Source organism: Mauremys reevesii, linkage group 1 (genome assembly GCF_016161935.1).
Source record: "Mauremys reevesii isolate NIE-2019 linkage group 1, ASM1616193v1, whole genome shotgun sequence".
Taxonomy (NCBI): Eukaryota; Metazoa; Chordata; order Testudines; family Geoemydidae; genus Mauremys; species Mauremys reevesii.
Window position 1 is genome coordinate 204233057 of NC_052623.1, and position 24187 is coordinate 204257243.

General features: G+C 44.6%; 1 protein-coding gene across 1 annotated transcript in view; it reads right to left on the reverse strand.

Moving 5' to 3' along the window:
• CCDC80 (coiled-coil domain containing 80) overlaps window positions 1–11222 on the reverse strand; it is a 32427-nt gene extending 21205 nt beyond the window's left edge. Inside the window, exons 1-3 of the mRNA XM_039542659.1 lie at window positions 10548–11222; window positions 8240–10164; window positions 3062–3218 (exon numbers count right to left, since the gene is read on the reverse strand). Of these exons, the coding sequence (XP_039398593.1) occupies window positions 3062–3218; window positions 8240–10153 (2071 nt within the window). The 5' untranslated portion in view covers window positions 10154–10164; window positions 10548–11222. The remainder of the gene's footprint in view (window positions 1–3061; window positions 3219–8239; window positions 10165–10547) is intronic.
• Window positions 11223–24187: the final 12965 nt, after the last annotated feature.

Consider the following 24187-nt stretch of genomic DNA (forward strand, 5'->3'; position numbering starts at 1 on the left):
GCTTGAATAGGGACTGGGAGTGGCTGGCTCATTACAAAAGCAGCTTTGCCTCTCCTGGAATTGACACCTCCTCATCTATTATTAGGAGTGGACTACATCCACCCTGATTGAATTGGTCCTGCCAGCACTGGTTCTCCACTTGTGAGGTAACTCCCTTCTCTTCATGTGTCAGTATATAATGCCTGCATCTGTAATTTTCACTCCATGCATCTGAAGAAGTGAGTTTTTTTACCCACGAAAGCTTATGCCCAAATAAATCTATTAGTCTTCAAGGTGCCACCAGACAACTTGTTGTTTTTGTGGATACAGACTAGCATGGCTACCCCCTGATACTTGACACCCTGTAATCCTTCTGTGTTTCATCACCTAGTTTCTTTCTTCTATCTGAGGATTCCACTCTCGTACACTTGCATGGTTTCTGGAACTTTGCTGGGTTTGGGTTAAACCTGGAACAGGCAGAAGGAGTATGGCGTATGTCAAACAGAGTGCATTTCTGTTTTATTAGCCAGATTGCAACTACATATAATCCTTATCAGGGCATTGACATGTGTATGGGCCTAATTCTGCATGGCGTGATCTTGAGTAAACTTAGACTTACTTAGAAAGAGCTTTCCCTGCTCCAGGTGTGCTATAGAGACACAGAAATGCTCTCTAGACTCTGCTTTCAGTGCTCCACTCTGAGTGGCTGGTAATTCCTATTATGTTTGATGGAATAAATGGGCCCAGGGAGTCACACCCCTCACAGACACAGGGACTTAGAGCCTCTTCTGAGGGAGCAGGGTGGTAGCAGGCATTCCGTCACAATTTCCTGAACCTCAGACCAGCTGTCTACCAGACCTAAAATGCCATGAAAAAGCTGAGCTCATAACATTTCCAGCCAGTCTCCCTTACCCAAGAAGTTTGGAGAAACAGCTAAACTTCCAAAGGAAACTGGGTTTGATGTGGTAGAGCTATGAGAAAGAGCAATAGTTTCTATGGCCATGGCTACACTTGCAAATTTGCAGCGCTGCAGCAGGGTGTGAAAACACACCCTCTCCAGTGCTGCAAATTGCGACGCTGCAAAGCGCCAGTGTGGTCAAAGCCCCAGCGCTGGGAGCGCGGCTCCCAGCGCTGTACGTTATTCCCCACAGGAAGGTGGAGTACGGACAGCGCTGGGAGAGCTCTCTCCCAGCGCTGGCGCTTTGACTACACTTAGCGCTTCAAAGCGCTGCTGCGGCAGCGCTTTGAACTGCAAGTGTAGCCTCAGCTTATATAAACTCTTCAAAAGCTGCAATCCAGCAAAGCACATAAACCCATGTGTAACTTTAAGCATAGAGCAGCCCTGTGATGTAGTGGGGCCGGATTGCGCTGAAATGACATACCGGCACTTTTGCCGCATGGAGGACACCATTTTGTTGTCAAATGGCATCCTACACACAGCATGACCTCACATGCGCTGTGCGTCCGAGGTCATGGCCTATAGAGGATACCATTTTGTAGAGTAAAATGGCATCCTCTGCACAGTGTGACCTTGCATGCTCTGTGCGTCCGAGGCCATGCTGGCAGGGGTGTTCCCACGCTTGGGGCATTCTGATAGTACCAGTACTTGCCCATTCAGGACTACACCCCTGGAGTAGCCCTATTTGACATCAATGGGATTATTCACATATTTAAAGTTACACATAAGCTTAAGTGTTTTGCTGGACTGGGAACTAAGGACCTGGTCCAAAACCCACTGAAGTCAACAGAAAAACTCCCACTGAGTTCAGTAGGCTTTGCATCAGGACCTGAACTTGTACACTCAGATTTGCAAAGCTGCCTAAGGGAATTGGATACCCAGCTATCATTTGGCACTTTGAAGATGCCCCCCTTAAAGAAGGCAGCAGAGGGTGTGTGTAGCTGGTTTAGATGCTTAGTGGAATATGCATGGGCTGAACAAAGTATCTAGAAGAACCCTGGGTTCATTCACTGACAGTTGGGGTGGTGCATAGTACCATGAGCTGAACAACTTTACACCAGCCACCGACAGTAGCCAGGCTGGTTGTACATTGCTTTATGAGTAAAGAAAGCACGTTTGCTTGAGCCCCTTCTAAGAGAATGAAAAGGCTCCAGATAGCCAAAAGAATATCCGCACCACAAAGTAAACTAAAGCTGCGCTCAGCACCCGATTCAAACTACCTTCCCCGAATTTTTGCACTGTTTGGTTGGGGTCCATCTCTAGGCAAAACATGTTTAACAAAGTGGGGGAAATACTGAAAAGCACACCCTTACAATGACCATGCCTGAGAACACTCATTCTGTGGGCATGCTAAAAATCAGACATTTGCTGGAGAGGAGAGAGCTGATTCAGAGAAGGGAAGGAACTCTGACACAATAGCTGTCTAGTAAGATTTCCTGTCTGTCCTGGTTTTAGCCCATGTTTGTGAGGAATGCATTTTGCATGGCATTTTGGAAGGGTGCTTCCAAATCTGTTCCAACCAAACCAAGTGCAAAGGGAGGAGAAAATGTAACATTCAGCAACAGGAAGGGAACCATTTGGAACTTCAGAATGGGAATTGGGTTGGTCTGAGTTGTGAGGAACTTTTTATTTAATCGAAACCAATTTCCCCCTCCGTTGTGAAATGACTCCTGTGTGTGACACTGGCCAATTTATTGTGGCAGTTCTTAAAGCCTAACAGGCTGTAGCCAGCCACTTGCTGCTGATGGTCTGCAAAACAAATCCAGTGATATCATGGAAATGTAACTATTCAGTTACCCCAAGAGATGAATACGTGGGATGTCTACAGGCCTGAACCAAATGATCATCCTGCCCTCCCCCGGTCATACTTTTCTGCTTTCTACTCTTCCACTGGCATTAGAAACTACCACACATTTCACCTTACAGTGCTGGAAACCTAAACATGGGAAATACCAGAGACAGCTATGTAAATACAAAGTGCAGGCAGTAGGCGGGGGGAAGTTGCCACAACAAAGGATTTCTCTTAGACTTTAATCCCAGTTGGGTTTCTCCCTTCCCTCCACCATGTTCGGCCCACCTTAAAAAAAGAGACAGGAGAGAAATAAATATGTAAAAAAAATGAACCTAGTTGAAAGTGGTCAATCTTCATGCTGCTGTTGTTCATGGTGCCAAAAATTGTGATGACTGAGATTTTCCTTGTGGCCATCTTGCAGAAACTCTCCAGGTATTCGTCTCGCTGTTGCACGTACATGGTGTTGTCGGCCTTGGGGGTCGTGATCAGCTAGGGGATGGCAGAGACAAAGAGTTTGATTAGTTTCGGAACAAAGCCATAGCGAGCCCCTATGTCAGAGGAGCAGCTCTCCAAAGCGGAACAGTATCTTAGTGCTTGCCCCTTGAGGTTTCTCTTCTACACAATAGCCAGCAGTTCAGGAACTTACATTTATTTGTTTAGGGATAGATTGTGTCTTTAGGCCCAGCCCCGAGCAAAAGGTGATAGGTCAGCTAGAGGAATAGCCCCAGAGACACCCCTCCAAGACACAGTCACTCTGGTGCTCCTCTGTTGTGCTGGTAGGAGAAGAGTAAGTTGCTAACCAGGAACAACCTACTCCCCTCTTACATCTTTGCCTTTCTGAATCCAGTCAGTTTTCCAGCCCAACCCATCGAGGTGGGAGTAGGTAGGCCGACCCACCCTCACATCCATTTGTTTATAGAGGCAGGAACACTGGGTACATAGCCTCAGATCATCAAAGGTATTGAGGTGCCTAGCTCCCACTGATTTCAATGGGAGTTATATGCCTAAATACCTTTGAGGATCTGAGCCAGGGGTCGGCAACACCTACAAGATCTCTATCAAGCATTCTTAAAACTACAATACCCACCTGTTGAAGTGAAAAAACAGATTGACAGAGCCAGAAGAGTACCCAGAAGCCACCTACTACAGGACAGGCCCAACAAAGAAAATAACAGAACACCACTAACCATCACCTACAGCCCCCAACTAAAACCTCTCCAGCGCATTATCAAAGATCTACAACCTATCCTTAAAGATGATCCCTCACTCTCACAGATCTTGGGAGACAGGCCAGTCCTCGCTTATAGACAGCCTCCCAACCTGAAGCAAATACTCACCAGCAACCACACACCATACAACATAAACACTAACCCAGGAACCTATCCTTGCAACAAAGCCCGATGCCAGCTCTGTCCACATATCTATTCAAGTGACACCATCATAGGACCTAATCACATCAGCCATGCCATCAGGGGCTTGTTCACCTGCACATCTACCAACGTGATATATGCCATCATGTGCCAGCAATGCCCCTCTGCCATGTACATTGGCCAAACCGGACAGTCTCTACGCAAAAGAATAAATGGACACAAATCTGACATCAGGAATCATAACATTCAAAAACCAGTGGGAGAACACGTCAACCTTTCTAACCACTCAGTGACAGACTTGAAGGTGGCAATTTTGCAACAAAAAAAACTTCAAAAACAGACTCCAAAGAGAGACTGCTGAACTCGAATTAATATGCAAATTAGATACAATTAAGTTAGGCTTAAACAGAGACTGGGAATAGTTGGGTCATTACACTAATTGAATCTATTTCCCTATGTTAAGTTCTCCTCACACCTTCTATTATCACTTCAAAAGTTTTTTTTTTCCTGCTGATGATAGCTCATCTCAATTGATTAGACTCTTCCTGTTGGTATGCATACTTCCACCTTTCCATGTTCTCTGTATGTATAAATATCTCCTGTCTGTGTGTTCCATTCTATGCATCCGAAGAAGTGAGCTGTAGCTCACGAAAGCTCATGCTGAAATAAATTTGTTAGTCTCTAAGGTGCCACAAGTACTTCTGTTAACTGTGTAAGGCTTTCTGGGATACTTTTTATGAAACATGCTTTATAATTACAATTTATCAGTATGTTCAGTTACAAGGACGAGCTATAGGACTATAGGGCCTGAGTCTCGTTTATATTGAGGCTCCTTTACATCACCCTGGTGATGAAAAAGTGCTTTAGTGTAAATGAGACTCAGGCCCATAGAGGTTATATGAACACAAGACGATTTGATTACTAATCTATAAGCACAAGTCATGTTACTTTAAAGTTGCAGTAAAATGCTTAAAAAGAAGTATTTTAAATATTGTTTGAGAACTCAAATAAGTACCAGAAAACGAACCAGGTTCTGCGCCCAGTTTCACAGCCAGTGTGTGGATATGAATGCAGAATTTGGCCCAGTGTAACTGTATGGGTATAAGTGAGCAACGAGTTTGTCTCACTCTGGCAAATCTTGTCAGATAAAGTGGGAGGCAAAGCAAACCTCAAATCATAGCTTTAAAATAGCCTGGCATTCTCTGCAAAACAAACAGGGATTTACTTATTGGTTTAATTTTAGGTTGCATTATAACTGCTACTTGCCTATGTCCTCTGTGTGTGTGAATGAAATGCTACATACAAACCCTCAGTCTTCACTTCATCACCACAGAATAATACACAAAAACCAAACTCCCTCAGGCAAAACTTTCTGACCACAGATCTGAACCAGGGTGGGGTTTCAAAATCCAGATCAAGATGTGGATACAGATATTACAGTAGTAGCCTATATCTATTAAGGGATGAACCAAAGCCCTTGCTCTGAACACCCTACAAACTTTTGGACATTTGAAATTCAGATCAGAATCTGCAATTTGAGCCCAACTCTCTGTTTAGCCAGTTGTAGCACTTAACCCGCCCCTATGAAGTGGCTGGTTGAACCACCATAAGCAGCAATTCTCTCTCTAACTTCACGTTTGGGAGGAGGATTGAGACAGGATCTTTTGGAGCCAGGTCCCGTCATCCGAGTGGCCCAAAGGGAACAGTGTAGCAGAGCAGTGGGAAACAGCACAGGCAGAGCTGATACTAGAGAGGCCTGGGCTGATTCTTTTGGGTAGAAGATCAAGGACTCAGGAATGTAAGCGAACTGTACATCTGGGGCAACTGCCTGGGAGAATTGGACCCGAGAGAAAGAGGTAGCTGAGTTGGATAGAAAAGTCTGCTTGGGGAAAAGAGTGCAAGAGAAAGGGTGCAAAGAAAGGTGGTTTTTATTTTAAGGGGCCTGAAATGTCAGTAGATCCAGATTTCAGTTACCTTTAATCTACCTTGTGCATGTGTCACATAAAACAAAGGCAGAGCCATGTGCTGTATCTCCAACATCACCTCCATTAATGACTACTGCATAATGAATCTAGCTTCCAGAAGGAGGAGACTACTGGTAGTACCGCACTGTGACAAATTCTAATGCAGCTTGGTAGCAGTGTTTGCCTGCAGCCTGTTCTGGCCCGACTACCCAAGACTGGACGACTCATTTCATTTCTGAGCTCCAGCTGAGAAGTGATCTGATATCAGGAGATTCAAATTCCAGACTGAGTGATGAGTCACCATGGTCCTTGGGGAGGAAAGCAGTGGTTGTCTGGCTTCTGTGATTTCTATTTTGTACTCGTCACTTTTTTTGGCCTGATGTAACACTAATTTTTGGAAGACACAAAGTTCAGAACTAAAGCCAGGTTTCAAAGACCCTAAACTTCAGGGCAGTTCTGATCTGTGGTCTTGGTTTGGCCAAGTATTAAGACTAGGGTCATTTGCAAAATTCAGATTCCCCAAGATCAGGTTTTTTTCAAACACATGGCCCCCTCCCTGTTTCCAAAATTCAGTGCTGTTCAAATCTGCTGTTTTGGTTTGGATCTCTCTCTCTCTCTCTCTAGTGCAGTGGTTCTCAAACGAGGGCCACTACTTTTTCAGGGAAAGCCTTGGTGGGCCGGGCTGGTTTGTTTACCTGCCGCGTCCGCAGATTCACCCAATCGCAGCTCCCACTGGCCATGGTTCGCTGCTCCAAACCCAATGGGGGCTGCAGGAAGTGGCGTGGGCCAAGGGATGTGCTGGCTGCCCTTCCTGCAGCCCCCATTGGCCTGGAGCAGCGAACCACAGCCAGTGGGAGCTGCGATTGGGTGAATCTGCAGAGGCGGCAGGTAAACAAACCGGCCTGGCCCACCAAGGCTTTCCCTGAACAAGCGGCAGCCCTAGTTTGAGAACCACTGCTCTAGCGCATTTATTCCTGTTAGCCCTGCAGAGCTAATACAAGTAGGGGAGAGAAAGTTGGATTCTGTGTTGTCTCATGCATCATCAGCGGAACTGTCAACTGAACTCCCATGGCAAATGGCAGAATCTTTGTTACAGGTGATGGTATAAGGGGCAGGAAGAGCCTGGCTGGATTTTTGGAGCCCTGGTGCTGTTGGTGACACTGGCCACTGGAAAATCCTTGTAAACTGAGCTAACCTGTGAGACTGAATGAGGAGCTCCCACAATGCTATTTTTCAAAGAGCTACTTTTCAAAATGAACCTTTAAAGCGAATGCTGCCTACCAAAGAAATCATTTGAACTGTTCCCTTTCACAGGTGAAATGTTTTTAGATACATACAATGGAAAAACATACAATATTATTAAACCCTGGGAGAAGCAGCTCCCAAGCTGTGCTCAGTTTCTAAGCCTTGGAACCTCACCCGAAGAGCCTGTTGTAATTAAACTAGCATAGGGTGGGCTCGCCAGAGAAAACTGAATGCCCAGTTCCCATCAGAAATTAATGGCAGCTTTGAAAATTCTACCTTCAGCCTGTATACGTGCTCACACATGCCCATAAGCAGTGCCCAACCACTTGGCCTGTTTCCAGAGGTTGGACACTAGCATCGCTATGAAACAGATGTCAGCTGGCAGAGCATGCTGGGAACTGGAATGTAGAGGGTAGTGGTAACACCAGCAAGCATCCCAATTTGGTTGATGGACAAAACCCACATTGCAACCTCATTTCATTAATCATCCCAGATATAGAGCCCATCACCATACAGAGCCAAAACAATGATTACTGTTTGCAAAGCAAATGAGAATGCTCCGGTCCAACTCCTCGCAGACAGCTGTCCACCATATCAAAGATGCCAACATGATTGGTGCCCTTTATTGGCTGTTGCAGCAGAAGGTCAAGGAGTGAATGGGCCATGGATGATGAACTCCCCTTTCGCCCCGAGAGAGAGTCCCACCAATGCAAGGTTAAGAACAGGCATAGTGCAGAGGGCAGTGATGCAAGCTTCCCCACTGGAGGCCTTCGTCTCCAAAGCTGTCAGGCTGGTACCTTTCACCGCCATTGTAAAAAACAATGTTAAAAAAAATAACCCCACCCCAGATTTCCCATTCACTACAGTCTCACTAGGGGGGGAGAATTATTTTAATGGGTGAGGTGATAATGCTCAGGAACATGCTACTTACAATGAGTCGCCGTTTGCCTTCAAAAAAATCCAGGAGGTTTGTCACCGATTTCCTGGAGGGCTGAACAAAAGGCTTTGTGTTTGGCTTCAGGTGGCCCTCGTTCTCAGTCCTGCTCCCCTTCTTGTTCTTCTTGCTGCGATCTTTGTCCTGCTTGTTCTTCTTCTCAGCTTTGTCCTTCTTGGCCTGCTTCTCGCTCTTCTGCAGCTTGTCGGGTCGCTCCTTCTTCTTCTTCTTCTCAGGCTTGTCTGGTCGGTCATGCTTCTTTGTCTCTTTCCCTTTCTTCGGTGGGACATTCCCTGCTGCGATCTCTTGCTCCAAGTGGGGAACAGCAGGCCTGCTCAGGTCATATTTATCCTCGTATTCATTGCTCAGGATCTTTTCCTGGGTTCTCTTTTTAGGTGGCTTGGCTTTGGCTGGTTTGTGTTGGCCTGGCATGACACTGGGATCCCGGTGTATATAGTCCTTCCGGTCTGTACGGTTGTCTCTAAATCTACCTGCGTTTGCCCTCGTGTAGTGCTCTGAGGCGGCCGGAGGAGCCTCTGTGTAGCTGTCATAGCTGGCAACTTTGCCAGGTCTCCGGGTGGCTACTGGGTGTCTCTCCGGGTGACCATGCTGCCTGTCTCTGCGGTTCTCATTCCACACAGGGGAGTAGAAATCATCAGTGGCTGTTCCCCGTGGGGCAGTTGCCTGGGGCGCTGTGGGCAGCCTATCATAGTCGGAAGTGGTGTGTGACTTTGGGGTCCAAGTTCTCTGAGTGGTTGGAAGGGGTGTGACTGTGGTGATAGGTCTGCTCGGCAGCATCACTGTGCGGGTGGTTGCCTGGGTAGTGGTGGTTGTGGGAGGGAGGGTGATGGCCCTCGTTGTAGGGGGAAGAGGAGCCACGGTGGTTGTGATTAGTTTCCTCACTGTTTTGCTCCTTGTTGGCTGAGCATTGCTTCTCCTGGGCTCCTCCTTCCTTACCGACAGCTGGACTTGTCCACCACTTGATGTAGGTCTGGTGCTGCCACCATTGTTACTTTCCTCCACCACTTGCCCCTCCACCCCGGCAGCTTTGCATTTCTGAATGAAGCCCTTCTGCCTCATCTTCTCAATTTTCCTGATGGGGCTCTGGTCGATAACTTCGTACATGGCCTCTAGCCTTACAGGGTAAGGATACCTTTCCTCCACCTGTAGGGTCTTCTTCAGCAGCACCATGCCAAATTTCCCCTTCTCCAGTTTCAGAAAGCTCATGAGCTTAGGGATGAGGCTGGGATCTAGAGGCTGCTCCAGGATTTTCCCTTCACTGGTTATCCTCCTGACTTTCCCTCCTTCCTCCCCTTCCTCATGGAACAACACAATCTGCTGGATGTGCCTCTCGGCCAGTTCACAGTAGACATCACTCTTAAGCAGGCTCATCATGAGCCGGTAGTAGCCTTCAGAGGCATGAGGGGCAGAGATGACCCAGACTCTGTTCTTGCCGGCAAAGCTGGCCAGGACATTGGGAGAACTGGACCCTGAAGGGAAACGTACAATCCGTGACCGAGACACGGCAGACTTCCCCTCGTCCTTGATCATCTGAGGCTGGGGATGTTTGGCTGCAGTGGTGTGTCTCTGTGTCTGCCTTACTCTGGCCCTGACGCTCCTGGCCTGGGCCGGCACTTCATCTCGCAGCAGGTCAGGTTGTACATTTTTTGATGCCGGAGTATCCCTCTTGGCAACAGGACGTTGGAGATTCCCTAATGAAGGCGTCCAACTCCTCTGGGATGCCTCTGACCTTCTCAGGAAGGGGAGCGATCCATTGCTAGCCCTGTGAGAGAGAGGCAAGTAACTAATTCCATGGCTCTCTCTGTCCGCTAGCCTCACGGTCTTCTCAGAGTCACACTCTAGCCGTGTTGCCCACAGCATGGCTAAACTCAGAATGAGTGTCCAGTTCATTGTGCGATCCACTTCAAAAGAAATGAGGAGAAAAGTTAAATGTTAACAGTAGAATTTTAGATATAGACATCGACAGATAGATCTTGCACTTTCTTAGTGACCAGAGAACAGCACATAGACTGGGAAGTTTCAGTTATATAAAGTACTAAATACAACTTAGTCCTGCCATGGTATTTCTATAAAAAACTTTGGAGGCTATTTCTAGAAAAGCACAAAGTAGATTAATTTAGGCAAAAAATGAGATAATCAGTCTATAACATGAATCTATTTATCTATCTATCCAAATAAGTAAAAAAATACAATAATTATGTTTACATCACACACACACAAACACACACACACACAGAGGCTCAGAGGTGGTAAGCCAAGAGTTTGTTTTTAACTTAAAACTTACCCTCTCAGGAAAGTTTCTGTTCAAGATACGTGTATCCCAGCCCTTTCTTTAGAGGGAGAGCAATGCCATGGAGTTTTGCTGCAGCTCACTGGTTTTTATGTAACAAAACAGACTCCAGAGAATGTCCGGTTCACTGTGGAGCTTCTACTTTTTTGTTTTTCTTCACTTTCTTGACAAGTGGGATGAGGCGAAAGGGAATTTCCTTTGTGATCTTTGCTGCTCCATTTACCTGCAGGTCTGTCTTGTTTCTGTATCAGTCACACACACAGAGAGACACATTTCATCTAATAAAAGTGAACTCTCAGCTGTTTCTGAATCTCTCTCTTTTAAAGTTCCATGATCCTTCTAATCACTCCTTTCCTCCTCACTCTAGTTTAGCTCCTTTGTTTCCAGAGAGGAAAAGCACTGGGATTAATATATTTTCCAGGCTGAAGCAAAACACAGGAATGCAATGTTGAGAAAAGAAGCCCCCTTTAGCTTGCTCTTTCTCTCCTCACTTTTTTTTCCCCAATCTTTTCTTTTTTTTCTTCCTTTTTGCTAGACGTGATCCCAGAAATGTCAGGATAACCTCAGCCCTGATCTAAACCAAACTCAAACAGCAGCCGCCACTGGAAATGAGGTAAACTTCACTAAGAATTTAACAGATCAGCAGAACACCGCCTCCTTCCCACTTCAACTCACTGAGGGAGGGCGGAGGAAATTTCTTAGGGGGTTGAAACTTTTCACATCATCATCATAAATCACTTTAGAAAAGGATGACTGCGACCTTAACTCTTTAAGCACCTCAAGCTCTCATACTGGCTTGACCTCCCCGCCTAGCCCTCCCTTCCTTGTCTTCTTTTCTCATTCCACTAAAATGACACCAACAAGTTAAAAATCACATGCTTAAGAAACTCATTTCCTTACCTGTGTTAATAACAGCACATTAGATAGTTAAAAGCAGAGTTTTTTTAAAAAAACCTGATTCCCCCCCCCATTTTCACTGTTTGTTTACTTTCTATATTTCAATCCCAAATAAAAAGAGACCAGTCAATTTCACCTTAGTTTCTAGTCAATTTATCTTTCATATTCTCATCCACAACTGCTGTAGTCTTTAATTTGCAAATAACCAAAGGGTCAGTTGATTTTTAAAAACTGGATCAAAAAATTTAAATACATATTTATATTAATTTTTGATTCACAGAAGTGTGAATTATACAAGTCAAAAACAAAAAGATGCAAACTTGCAGAGAGAGAGATGTGCAAAGACTAGATCTCCAGCTGGTGTAAATCGGAGTAGATCTATTGACTGCAGATCCTCAGCTGGTGTGAACTGGCATAGCTCCATTGCAAACAGACATAGTAAGATGATTTATACCAGCTGAAGATTTGGTCCACAGACTCTTGACTAATACCCAAGAGGTGGTAAAACATCACTTATTGGTAATTGATATACAACACTTAAAAGTACTAGAATGGAAGCATTGCTATTGCTCTTTGATTTGGAAAAGATGATGATGATCATCATCATAATTCCTTTTTACAAAGCCTAGTTTTATTTACAAATCCTAGATTAAATGTCTGATCAAATTTAAGTGGCCTTTTAAAAAAACGAAATACCCTACACTTTCCCCCTCTGTTTCAAAGTATTTGCATATTCATTCTCTCTCTGTCTCTTCTTTGCTTTGTTTTTGTTTTAAGTTGGCAAGTGCTATGGAAAACATTGCTGGTGTTTTTATTTTACGCTCATATGGGTGCAGTGTTACATTTCTGTGGTTCATGGGTTGCTCTTGATGTAGGGCTGGATCCTGTAGTGTGCCATTAATCTCTTAATAGGAGTGGAGAGCATTCACCCCCAACCCCCTCCAGGATCAGGCTTAATAACAGAAGCTTATTGCAAAGCAATAAGTTGGAGGCAAACAACAGTGGTTAGACCAGTGCCCCTGGTGTGTTGTTCCCTGGCTAGCTGGAGCTGGGAGGTCTGTGTCACTCCACCAGGCTCCCAACTCTGGCACAGTGAGATGTCAAGGGTTTTTGATGAGCTCAGAAGAGCTGCCTGTCTAGACTTCCTCAGCCAAGGAGAAGCCACCATGCATGGCACAGGGTCATGATGTAGATCTGTTGGTGCAGATCTATTGACTGCAGTAGTTAGGGATTGTCCAACTGTACATTCTATTACACTAATATGCTACGACATCTGTAGGAATGTGATTTACTCCCACAATATTCCGATAAAAAATTAGCACTATGCAAAATCAGTGTAGCCCAGTTCAAAACTTGGTTAACTGATAGATCTCAAAAAGTAATTGTAAATGGGAAGTAATCATCCTGCAGGGGTGTTTCTAATGGGGTCCTTCAGGGACCTGTCCTTGACCCAATCCTGTTCAATATCTTTATCAGTACTGTAAAATTTGAAGATGACGCAGATATTGGTGGAGATATAAATAATGATGGGCATAGATCATCTAAACAGGCTGATTTGGGTCACTTGTTAAGGTGGGCTCATTTGAGCAGGGAGGGTAATTAACTATTGGAACAAATTACCTAGAGAGGTGGTGGATTCTCTATCACTGGAAGTCTAAATCAAGAATGCTCTAACTCAACAGCTATTATGGGCCTGATGCAGAAATTTTGGGTGAGGTTGTTATGGTTATGCTCTGTGTTATGGACAAGGCCAGATTAAATCATAATGGTCCTTTCTGGCCTTAAAATCTATGAATGGATGAACTGTTTGGCTAAACTAAGAAGCTGACTCAAAACGTCTAAAAAAGTGGATGGAGATTCAGTGTTTAATTAAACACTGTCCAGTTTTCACGTCCACGTGGCCCATGTATTATCTGGAAGTGACCAGGACTGGAGATGCCATCTTATAGCAAAAAAGGCTGCTCTTAAGGTATTTTCAGCTCTGCTGGGAACAGGAAGTGCTGAGCATCTTTTGGGAAAGTCCCTTCCTGCCAAGATTTGCGATCAAAGGCCAGCCATTAGAACAGAACCTTTGAAAAGTACTGAAATTTGCCTTTCCCTAGAGACCTCCCTTCTGCTCGTGATCTGGTGAGACAGCTGCTCTCATTGAAGATGCTGTCAGTATTAGGCTCAGGGTGATATTTTTTAGGAGTCAGAAGCTGAACATTCTCAGCAGGGATTCCTCCACTGTGGATTTTGGAACAACCTGCTAGGGGCAATCAGGATGATCCCAAACTGGAATGCTTTCTAGGTATGATGAGGTGTCCATGGCCCTGCTGGAGGCCCTGTGGTCCTATCACATCCTGCGCCAGGAAGGAGCAGTGAAGGTGGGGTTTTCAGGCCTGCCTAGAAAGGCTACACAGAAGCATCCAGGCTCAGATAAAAGAAGCTGCAGGGCCTTAGCAGGGAAGTTCCTGGATGGGGCCAGAAGTGCAAGAAAGGGGGCTCTACTCTGGCCAGAGGTGTGAGGAAGGGAGCTTTGCTCTGGCCAGATGAGCTCGACGGGCTGCATTTACTGGACAAGGGAGAGAGAGGACCTGAGAACTGTAACCTTAAAGTAGCGGACGGAGGTAAAGGAAACCCGTGGGAAGAGGCCTAAAGAAGTAGCAGCAACTAACTGAAGGGAGCAGTATGTGACTGCTGTTTATAGGGTCCCTGAGTTGGGACCGGAGTAGTGGGCAGGCCTGGGTCCCACCACCAGTGACTGGCAAAGTGGCCTAAGCCCCAGGAAGGGGACAAGGGTCCTTTAGAAGCCTGAACGAAGGGCTGGATTTAAAGGGCCCAGAGACAGGGCTGAAGACTCTGGTGAGGGCAGACAGCTTGTTGAACTCATTGCTGCCCGGGAAGGGGTTTATTCTGACTGTATGACTTGCCCAGCGGGTTGAGCCACTGAAGACCTGCTAAGCGAGGTCAGCAACCTACAGGTGCCAGGAGCAGGAAAAAGAGTGCAGTACCTCACCCAGCCACTATGAGGCACTCATGAGGTGAGTGCCCCCTGTTACACTGTGCATGAACAAATCTCGCCTGGACCAAGCCTTGCTGTGATACAAGAAAAGGCTGTAACAAAAGTTGAAGATCAGGTAGGATGAGGTATTCCCTCAGGAAACTTGGTTCAGTCCCGTGGAGGGCTTTGGTGATGAAGACTGAAACTTCAAATTTGAGCTGGTATTCCATGGGGAGCTGGTGAAGAGGACAGGGCACTCAGGGGGCTGTGTTGCTGTGCCAATAAGCTTCACAGTTCAGAACCAGTTGTAGTTTTAAGGTCAACGGTTTCATAGCTAGGTTCAGAAAATGATGTTTTCGGCCTAGTGGTTACAGACACATGGATCACCATGGTTAAGCCATCATGATCACGCCAACAGGATGGGGCATAGCCTTCTTGTCAGCCATAGCCCAAAAAGGGTGCTTTTCATGTACCCAGAAGTGGCGCAGAGTTCAGGGTGCACCAAGGCTATGGGCTGCCTTAACAATCTGAGGGTGGTTGCCCCACTCACAGAGGGTGATGCTGTGGCGCCGGTGAGTTCTCTTAGGCTCTTTTACCTTTTCAGTATTTCCTAGGTTGTATTTCCCTAACCTTTTCTCATTTTTGTCGTTCTCCCTTTCAGAGTTAGAGGCACTTTGCTGTAGCATGTGTCTAGCCTCATACGCTTCAAGTACATTCATACTGAAATAAAATTATACAATAACAATGAATACAAATATTTCAAGTTTCTATAGCACATTTGTCCACAAGGATCTTAAAGTGGATTACAAATTATGGGCCTGACCGGCAAACACTTACTGCGGAGTAGCACTTACTATTTGAAATCAATAGTCACGGCAGTAAGCCTATGCTCAGTAGCGTTTGTAGGGTCAGAGCCTAAGAACTGAGAGCTTGATCCACAGTGAATGAGAATCTTTCCATTGATGTCAGTGGGATTTGGATCAGGCCCAGAATGAGTATATCCACCTGTGGAGCAATGTGCAGGGCAGCTAAAAAATACTGGCTTCTTAACATTACTCCCGGAGCTCCATTCCTCTAGCAGTAGGGCCGTGTATAGTATTGTTGTCAATGGGTCCCTTCATGTGTGAAAATGCTTCTGTATGGAGTTGGGGGAGTGATGCTACTTAGACTCAGATACCTTCCCTCTGATGGAGTCTGAGCATTTATAGTGGGTTTTCTGCACTCTCTATTCATGGAGAAAATTTGGAGGGATAATCAGGCCATATAAATGTATTTATATAGGAATCTCTTTCCCCATGAGTGAAACGCAGCCACTGTTGTTAAACAACTCTGCACAAAGATTCAGGGAAATTAATGCTTTATCCACTTGAACTACAGGGGGCAGTTTTAGGAAGGCATCATGCAATTACCCTATCGTTAACACTTACAATAGCTGACAAATTCCAAAAATGCAGATCATCCCCACAAAGGGTGAGTTCAGATCTGTTGCAGAATAATAATAATTTTGCTATGCTTTACTTTAAATGCCTGAATTAAAAAACATGGTTTCCAATTGTTGCCAAGAAGGCTAATGGCATATTGGGCTGCATTAGTAGGAGCATGGACAGCAGATCGAGGGAAGTGATTTTTCCCCTCTATTTGGCACTGGTGAGGCTACATCTGGAGTATTGTGTCCAGTTTTGGGCCCCCACTACAGAAAGAATGTGGACAAATTGGAGAGAGTCCAGTGGAGGGCACCTAAAATGATCAGGGGGCTGGGACACATGACTGATGAGGAGAGGCTGAGGGAACTGGGCTTGTTAAGTCTGCAGAAGAGAAGAGTGAGGTGGGATTTGATAGCAGCCTTCAACTACCTGAAGGGGGGTTCCAAAGAGGATGGAGCTCGGCTGTTCTCAGTGGTGGCAGATGACAGAACAAGGAACAATGGTCTCAAGTTGCAGTGGGGGAGGTCTAGATTGGATGTTAGGAAACACTATTTCAGTAGGAGGGTGGTGAAGCACTGGAATGGGTTACCCAGGGAGGTGGTGGAATCTCCTTCCTTGGGGGGTTTTAAGGCCTGGCTTGACAAAGCCCTGGCTGGGATGATTTAGTGGGGACTGGTCTTGCTTTGAGCAGGGGATTGGACTAGATGACCTCCTGAGGTCTCTTCCAACCCTAATCTTCTATGATTCTAACATGATTTTGACAAAGAAAATATTGCATGGCTAGTTTGACCAGATTAAAATAAAAAAAGAATCGTTGATAAATATGACGGTCTGTACTGGGCCTTCAATTTTTAAGTCAAACTCTCCCCTGAAATCCATGGGGAACTCAGCATAAAAACTGATGGCATTGATGCCGACATCTTTTTTTTAGAAAAAAATAATCCATGTCTTGGCAATGTTGTAACCAAAAGCGCCAGGCTTTATTTTGGATGCAATGAGATTTCAGTGTTTGGGTATTTTTTTGGGCCTGTGTTGATGCTGTCCCTGAACTCAGCACCTTGCCCTGTCAGGTTTACAACACTTCCTCTTGAGAATGAAGCTGTCACATGGACACATCTCTTGTTCTGGGTCTGGCTAACATCTGGAATGGAGTCGTCAGCCAGGGAGATCAAAACATAGTCTGTCCAGCACTGATATAACTTCTACCCTATATTGACTAGTGCGGCTGGAATTATCCATAAAAAAAGTAAAGCTGAATGTATGTGAGTACATGTGGACAGTTAATGAATATAAAGATCACCATTTATGGCCACTTATGAATATGTAATATTGTTCCTAAGTTTGCTGGACCAAAAATGTTATTGTGCACTGGAAATGGCTTTTTCCTCTTTACACAGCTCTGAACAAATAACATTAATTCAATCAGGAAAAAATCTGGCCCTCCCTAGTCTTACCATTTAGGATACTCCAAAATGAATATAGAGCCAAATTATCCCAATTACACCAAGTACAGCCGCATTGAGAAGTCCTATTGTTTGCATCCCTCAAGGTATTACAGCTGAGAAATGTCCCCGAAACCCATAAAATGCGAGTTGGTATCTTTTTTAAAGCAATGTAATACACTGGCTGAGTGAATGTGATCGTGTCTCCCTCAAGTGGCTCACCCCAGTGACAATAATGAGCCAGATTTCACAAGTGTGTCTGCTTGTGCAGTGGGAGGAGTTAGTTGCAGCTGACTGATGGTAGGGTGACCAGATGTCCCGATTTTATAGGGACAGTCCCAATATTCAGGGCTTTTTCTTATATAGGCTCCTATTACCCCCCACCCCATCCCGATTTTTCACATTTGCTATCTGGTCACCCTAACTGATGGCCCCAGTGCAGAGCTGCAAAGGTGCTCCATGCCTTCCCTTTCCCCAACATGCTCTCTCCCTCCCCTTCCTTTCGGGGTGGGGGGGCAGTATCTGATGCAGGAGGTGACTATGCCATGCCAGCTTTCTCTTAGCAGAGAGTTCTCTTACACAAAGGAAATTCTCTGCTGGTCATCTCCAATCACTTTGTAGTACAAAATGGACTTAGACTGAAAGTTCCAGCCCAGAGCACAGCAGCTGCACACAGCTGAAGCAATTCCTCTTAGCTCAAATGGCAGGAGCTTGAATTCTTGGTGCTAAGTTCCTGGGATTGGTCACCACTGATGACTGTGGTGTCTCCGTGTATGAAGTCATGGGTTGCTACACTAGGAAGTGAAATAAACACAACACAAAAACCTCATTCATGTAACAGGCAAAAGTCTCTTCTCAGCTACTCTGGGAGAGCAATTTCAATGGAATTCCACCAGGGTAAATAAGAGACAAATTTAGCCCACTGAGTCACAAATGGTTGAGCCACACTCACAATAATCTTGATTACTGTTTCTGTGCCTCACCCCATGTATCCCAGGGTTACAGGAGTGCTGTTGGAGGTGCCATCTTTTCCTGGAGGTGTAAGCCACAGCAGATGAACCCTTGTGCTCATTAAAGATGCTGATACCACAGGGTTTGAGATTCAGCAAACTGCAAGCTATTTTGGGTTACCAGGCCTTGTGTCAACAGTTCCAGTTTGTCAACCTTCTTTGGCCTGTAATTAAAATCCATGTTCGTTTGGGATTTTTAAAAGCGTGGTTTGGTTGATCAAAAAAGGGGTTTTTCAAGATAGAGGATTGCCTGTGTTATATATTAGGGACTGCAGAGTCTTCCAAAGCAAGGCTGGCATCAGAAGGTGCCCCAGAGGTAATGTCTGCTTTTTCTTTGTATTTATTTCCTCGCAGGTTTTTTTCCATTGGTTCTTCTCTCTCTGCTCCGTTTTTCAGACTCTCCTAAACAGAACTCAATTCCAACATTATCTGAGTCAAACTGCTTGACCTATGCCAGAGGTAGGCAACCTATGGCACGTGTGCCAAAGGCAGCACACAAGCTAATTTTCAGTGGCACTCACACTGCCCGGGTCCTGGCCTGGGTCCGGGGGGGCTCTGCATTTTAATTTAATTTTAAATGAAACTTCTTAAACATTTTAAAAACCTTATTTACTTTACATACAATAGTTTAGTTATATATTATAGACTTATAGAAAAAGATCTTCTAAAAACGTAAAAAATGTATTACTGGCACGCAAAACCTTAAATTAGAGTAAATAAATGAAGACTCGGCACACCACTTCTGAAAGGCTGCTGACCTCTGACCTATACTATTTAAACTTGGTTCAAATTTAGGCACAGCAAATCAGGTTGGCCCCAGCCGTTGTTTAAAGCTCCCATGATATTTTTCACAGGAATAGAGAGGATTAGCCCCAGTGTCTTGGCTATATGCTGGTTTGGCTATGACTGAGTAGTGCTGATGTGAGCTGTTAATCAGCTGTCACACACCACCCCTCAGATATGGCTGAAGCTATTTCTGTATGTATCAGCTATGGAAAATACTTTGGGATCATGTGGAGATAACAATAGTTCCTAGTGCTTTTGACCAGGAGAGCTCAAAGGGTTTACAAAGGTGGTTGGTATCATTATCTCTATTTTACCAGTGGGGAAACTGAGGCACAAAGAGGCAAAGTGACTTGGTCAAGGTCACCCATCAGGCCAGTGGCAGAGCTCAGAACAGAACCCTGATTTCCTGAGTCCAAGTCCAATGTGTCTAACCAGCAGGTCTCAGGATCACACATCCTTCTCCCTGCCCCTCAAGACAAGCTATTCATGAGGGACACAATATAAGACGGTTGAGGTACTTTAATATGTGAATTTCTATAGTACCCAAACTATTATTTTTTTTAAATTTTGCCTCAACATTTAATGTTTGGGCTTTCTAATGTCCGAATTTTTCAAACAACAACATTCTTTGAATGTGCTTCCCTTATTTCCCCATCCTCCACTTTAATTACATGTTACTAATTGGTTTTGGTCTGGGAATTCATTATAATGTTCATAGAGGGCTTTGATGGCAAAATATGTAAAGTATTACTTGTATACAAAGATATTACACACACATGCTCGCCTCAAGATTCACTACTGGTCCATGGACAACATTCAAACCCTTTTAGGGTCCTGATTCAGCAAAGCACTCAAGTTCCATTGACTTACAGTTAAGCATATATTTACATGCTTTGCTGAATTTATGCCTAAGCTGAATGAGAACTAAGCAAATCCCTGTCTTCTTGTCAGTTTAAGGCTTGAAACTTTAGCCAGTGTTATCATCTACAAATCTGAGGAGTGGGAGCAGGAAATAGGATTACATGCAGATAATAAATTGCTCTTTTGGTCCAACTGAGGCCCACAAAGTTTCAGTGAGAGGAAGTCTGTAGCAGGACTGGTAATGGAACTCAAATTGTCTGAGGCCTCAGCCTGTGCCTTAACTGCAAGACACTCCCTCCTCAAAGATAAAAATCTCACTGAGAATTCATTCTAATAACAATAAGCAACATAAACTTTACATAGTTTTGTATACAGATTTTTTTCAAATAAATGTATGTTAAAGATGAATATTACCAATATTGATTTTGCTCGCTTATCTTCATGGTTGAACAATCATATCATATGGAGAGAGATTGAAATCCTGGCCCTATTGATGTCAACAGGGTTAGGATCAGGATTTCACCTTGTGTATATAGATAATATTATATAATTAAGATTAACACTTTAGAGGGACCATATTTTTTCAAACATTAAAGAAAATGGGAAAGAAGAAAAAAGAGAGAAAGAAGTTAGACAGAGAGACAGAGTTAAAATATTATGTAAGAGAACCCAGGTCTAAACAGACAAAACAGACAAAGGGTGGGAGAATGAAATACCCTCCTCCCCCTTTTACAGATGCAGGACTGAGACACAGCAGAATTAAACAACTTGCCTAATATCACACAGGATGTCTGTGGCAGAGCTAGGTCTATAGCATAGTCTAGTGCCTTAACCACAAAACCAGCCTTCCTCTTTCTCTGAAAGAGTATATACATTTTTCAGTCACACTTTTATGTGAAGATTCCATTTATAAATAGTTCATAAAGGGTTAATAAATGATGAAAAATAAATGGTTACACAATTTTCATACATGTTATAGAGGCCAATAGTTCCCTAGGTTACTTACAACGAAGACTATAACTATCTATAACGTCTTTTATGCATGTGCTATTAATTGTTTATCAACCATTTATAAATGGAGCCTTAAAGTGTGACCAGTTTTTCTTCGTTATTTTTAATAGCTTCCAGAACAAGTTCTAAAGATGAAACACCCTTTATGCAGATAGGGAAACTAAGTCACATAAAGGGCAAATAGCTTTGTCTCAGGCCATGCAGCAAGTCTAGAACAGAGTTGGGAACATAATTTAGGAGTCCTGACACTCAGTTTCGTTGTCCCCCTCAACAATATCAAAACCTTATCCAGAAAATACAAACACAACATAGATTACATGTTAACAAGGGGAACAAACTTACATTTTGATCCTGAACTGGGATCTCTAGTGCAGACACCTATGGCCATACAGAGTCTCACTGATATCAATGGGACACTGTACAGGTGCAGGGATGCACATTAATGGATCTTAATTGAGGTTTGGGGTCTCTGTATCATGAATCTGGTTCTTTCTTGTCAATTCTTGATAACATGTCCTATTATATCCTCAGGCCTATTCCTAGTTCAGTGTCTATTGATCTGGTCTTTGCTAGCCCTAAATCCAGTCACTGGAAGTACATCACCATTTCTGATATAACCTCGTGTTATTTATTGAGGATCTGGGGTTTTTTAAATGGGGGTTGATTTTTTTACTTAATATAATAAGAATAAGAATTGTATTGTGGTGGTATCGAGGAGCTCATTGTGCTTGGTGTACAAACACAAATAAAAAAGCTTGCGTGGAAGAATAAGGCAAGGGACAACAGGTGGATACGGACAGACAGGGGATCGCAAGGAAACACGGAGACAATATTGGCCAGTGTGATCGGCAGCGGTCTCAGCACACCAGTGACCTGATGTTGACAAACTTTTTGGGGCATCACTGAAAAGAAGAGTTTTAAGAAGCAATTTGAAGGAGGATAATGAGGTATCTTTGTGGATGTTTTACAGGGAGCACCTCCCAAGTGTGCGGGGTAGCATGGAAGAAAGCACAAAGGTTTGGTCAGAAGTCAACAACAAAAAGGAACAAAATGAGAAAGAGAGAGAGAGAGCGCAAACCCTCCATTGCTTATTTTTTTTAAGGTTAATTCTCAAAGTTTGATGTTAAAGAAGTATTACTTAATTGGTACAGTAGTGGCCAAAAATGTCTAACGTTTGTATGACTAATATCTGCATACCATCATGTACAGCAGAGAGTGGGCTATAAAATGACAAGAACTGATGGGAATGGAAAAAATAACAGCAGGTTGGAAGACCAACCTGAGCTATTTATAGAGATGGACTTCACTTATTTTGAGAAGAGCAACACAAATGATTAAGGAGCTGGGGGACTGATTTAGGAGGAGAGATTAAAGGAACTAAATACATTTAGCTTGGGCAAAAGACAACTAAGAGGGAGATGTAGTCTCAAAGCCAAAGGGGTAGAGGAATTTTTATAGGGATGGGATCAGATTGAACAAAGATAAATGTAGGCTGACTATTCTGAGATATTTCCTAGTAATGAGATGTGTTAAACCTGTGCGGTAGTATCCCAAGGGAAATGATGGAATTCCTTTTGTCTGAATCATTTAAAAATGGACTGGGCAGAGCACTAGAGAATATCGTGTTGGTGTGGGAATGCGGACTAGATGACCTAATAGGCCTTTTCCATCTGTAACATCCATGATTCTGTTATTTCATTCCTTGAAGTATCAAATACATACATTCCATAAAGACCTTAGAAGGCAGAAATGAAAATAGAGAGACCCACACTGTTGAAAGTGTGTTTCTACTCTAAGTAAAATATGATCCCTTTCTTACTCAAGAGATCTGCTCCCTGTAAGAATCAGAGTTAGAGCTGCTGATTGTCATGACTAAGGGTATGTCTACACTACAAGACTATTTCGAATCAACTTAATTCGAATTTGTGGAATCGACCTTATGAAGTCGAAGTTGTGTATCCACACTAAATACACTAATTCGACTGTGTGAGTCCACAGTAACGGGGCCAGCGTCGACTTTGGAAGCGGTGCACTGTGGGAAGCTATCCCACAGTTCCCGCACTCCCCGCTGCCCATTGGAATTCTGGGATTTCCCCCCAATGCATGCTTTTCTGCTCAGTGATAGCGCGGGCGCCACAGCACTGCGAGCACAGAGCCCGCTGCAGTTATGGCCGTTGTCAACTCCTCGCACCTTATCGTCCACCTCTTCCACAGTCAGCTGCTGAGAAATAGGGTTACTTTTCAATGGTGCTGCGAGCACTGGTGGACCATGGGGGACGTTTTACCAACATCTACGTCGGGTGGCCGGGCAAGGTTCATGACGCGCGTGTGTTCAGGAACTCTGCTCTGTTTAGACGCCTGCAGGAAGGTAGTTTCTTCCCGGACCACAAAATAACTCTTGGGGATGTGCAGATGCCTACAGTGATCCTCGGGGACCCAGCCTACCTGCTAATGCCCTGGCTCGTGAAGCCCTATGCAGGCGCCTTGCACAGCGACAAGGAACTCTTCAAGTACCAGCGAGCAGCGTGACCTGTGACTGTTCAGTTTCTTTACAGAGAAGCTGAACCTGCCCCTGTTTCTTTACCAAGTTACTGTTGACTAGCATCTGCAGTTACATACCCCGTCCACCCCGTTTCCCCCACTTCCAACACACGTTTAAAAATAAAATACATGTTCCACTGTAACTTTACAAAGGTTTCTTTATTGATGACTTTGCATTAAAGGGTTGAAACTGGGACGCAGACTGTGCTGGGTAGGGTGTGCGGTGATGTAAAGACCACCTCTAAACTCGAGGAATGACAGGCTCCTGCTCCCAGACTCTGCAGTGCTGGACTGGTTGTTTCAATGGAGCCTGCCATCCTTCCTTTTTGGGACTCTGTGTGTGGGGGCTATGTGGCCTTGTGGCGGGGGAGGACGGATACAGATTCCTCTGCTGTGTGGCTCTGTGGTCCAGGACAGGGACCGTTGCATGAGATCTGTAACCACCCTCCCCCGCTACAAAGTCACGTACCCCCCGACCCACACAGAACCTGCAAACCACCTCCCATACCGACCAGGGTGCCTACTGACTGCACTGTGTGTGTGACCTGCTGCTGATCCTGCCCCCGTCTCTGTACCCTGCTAAAGGTGACTGTCCTATGCAATACCCTACCCCCTTCCCCACCCACCCACCCACCCCTTCAAACGCAGCGTTGTGTAAAAAAACCATGATGGAAACAGT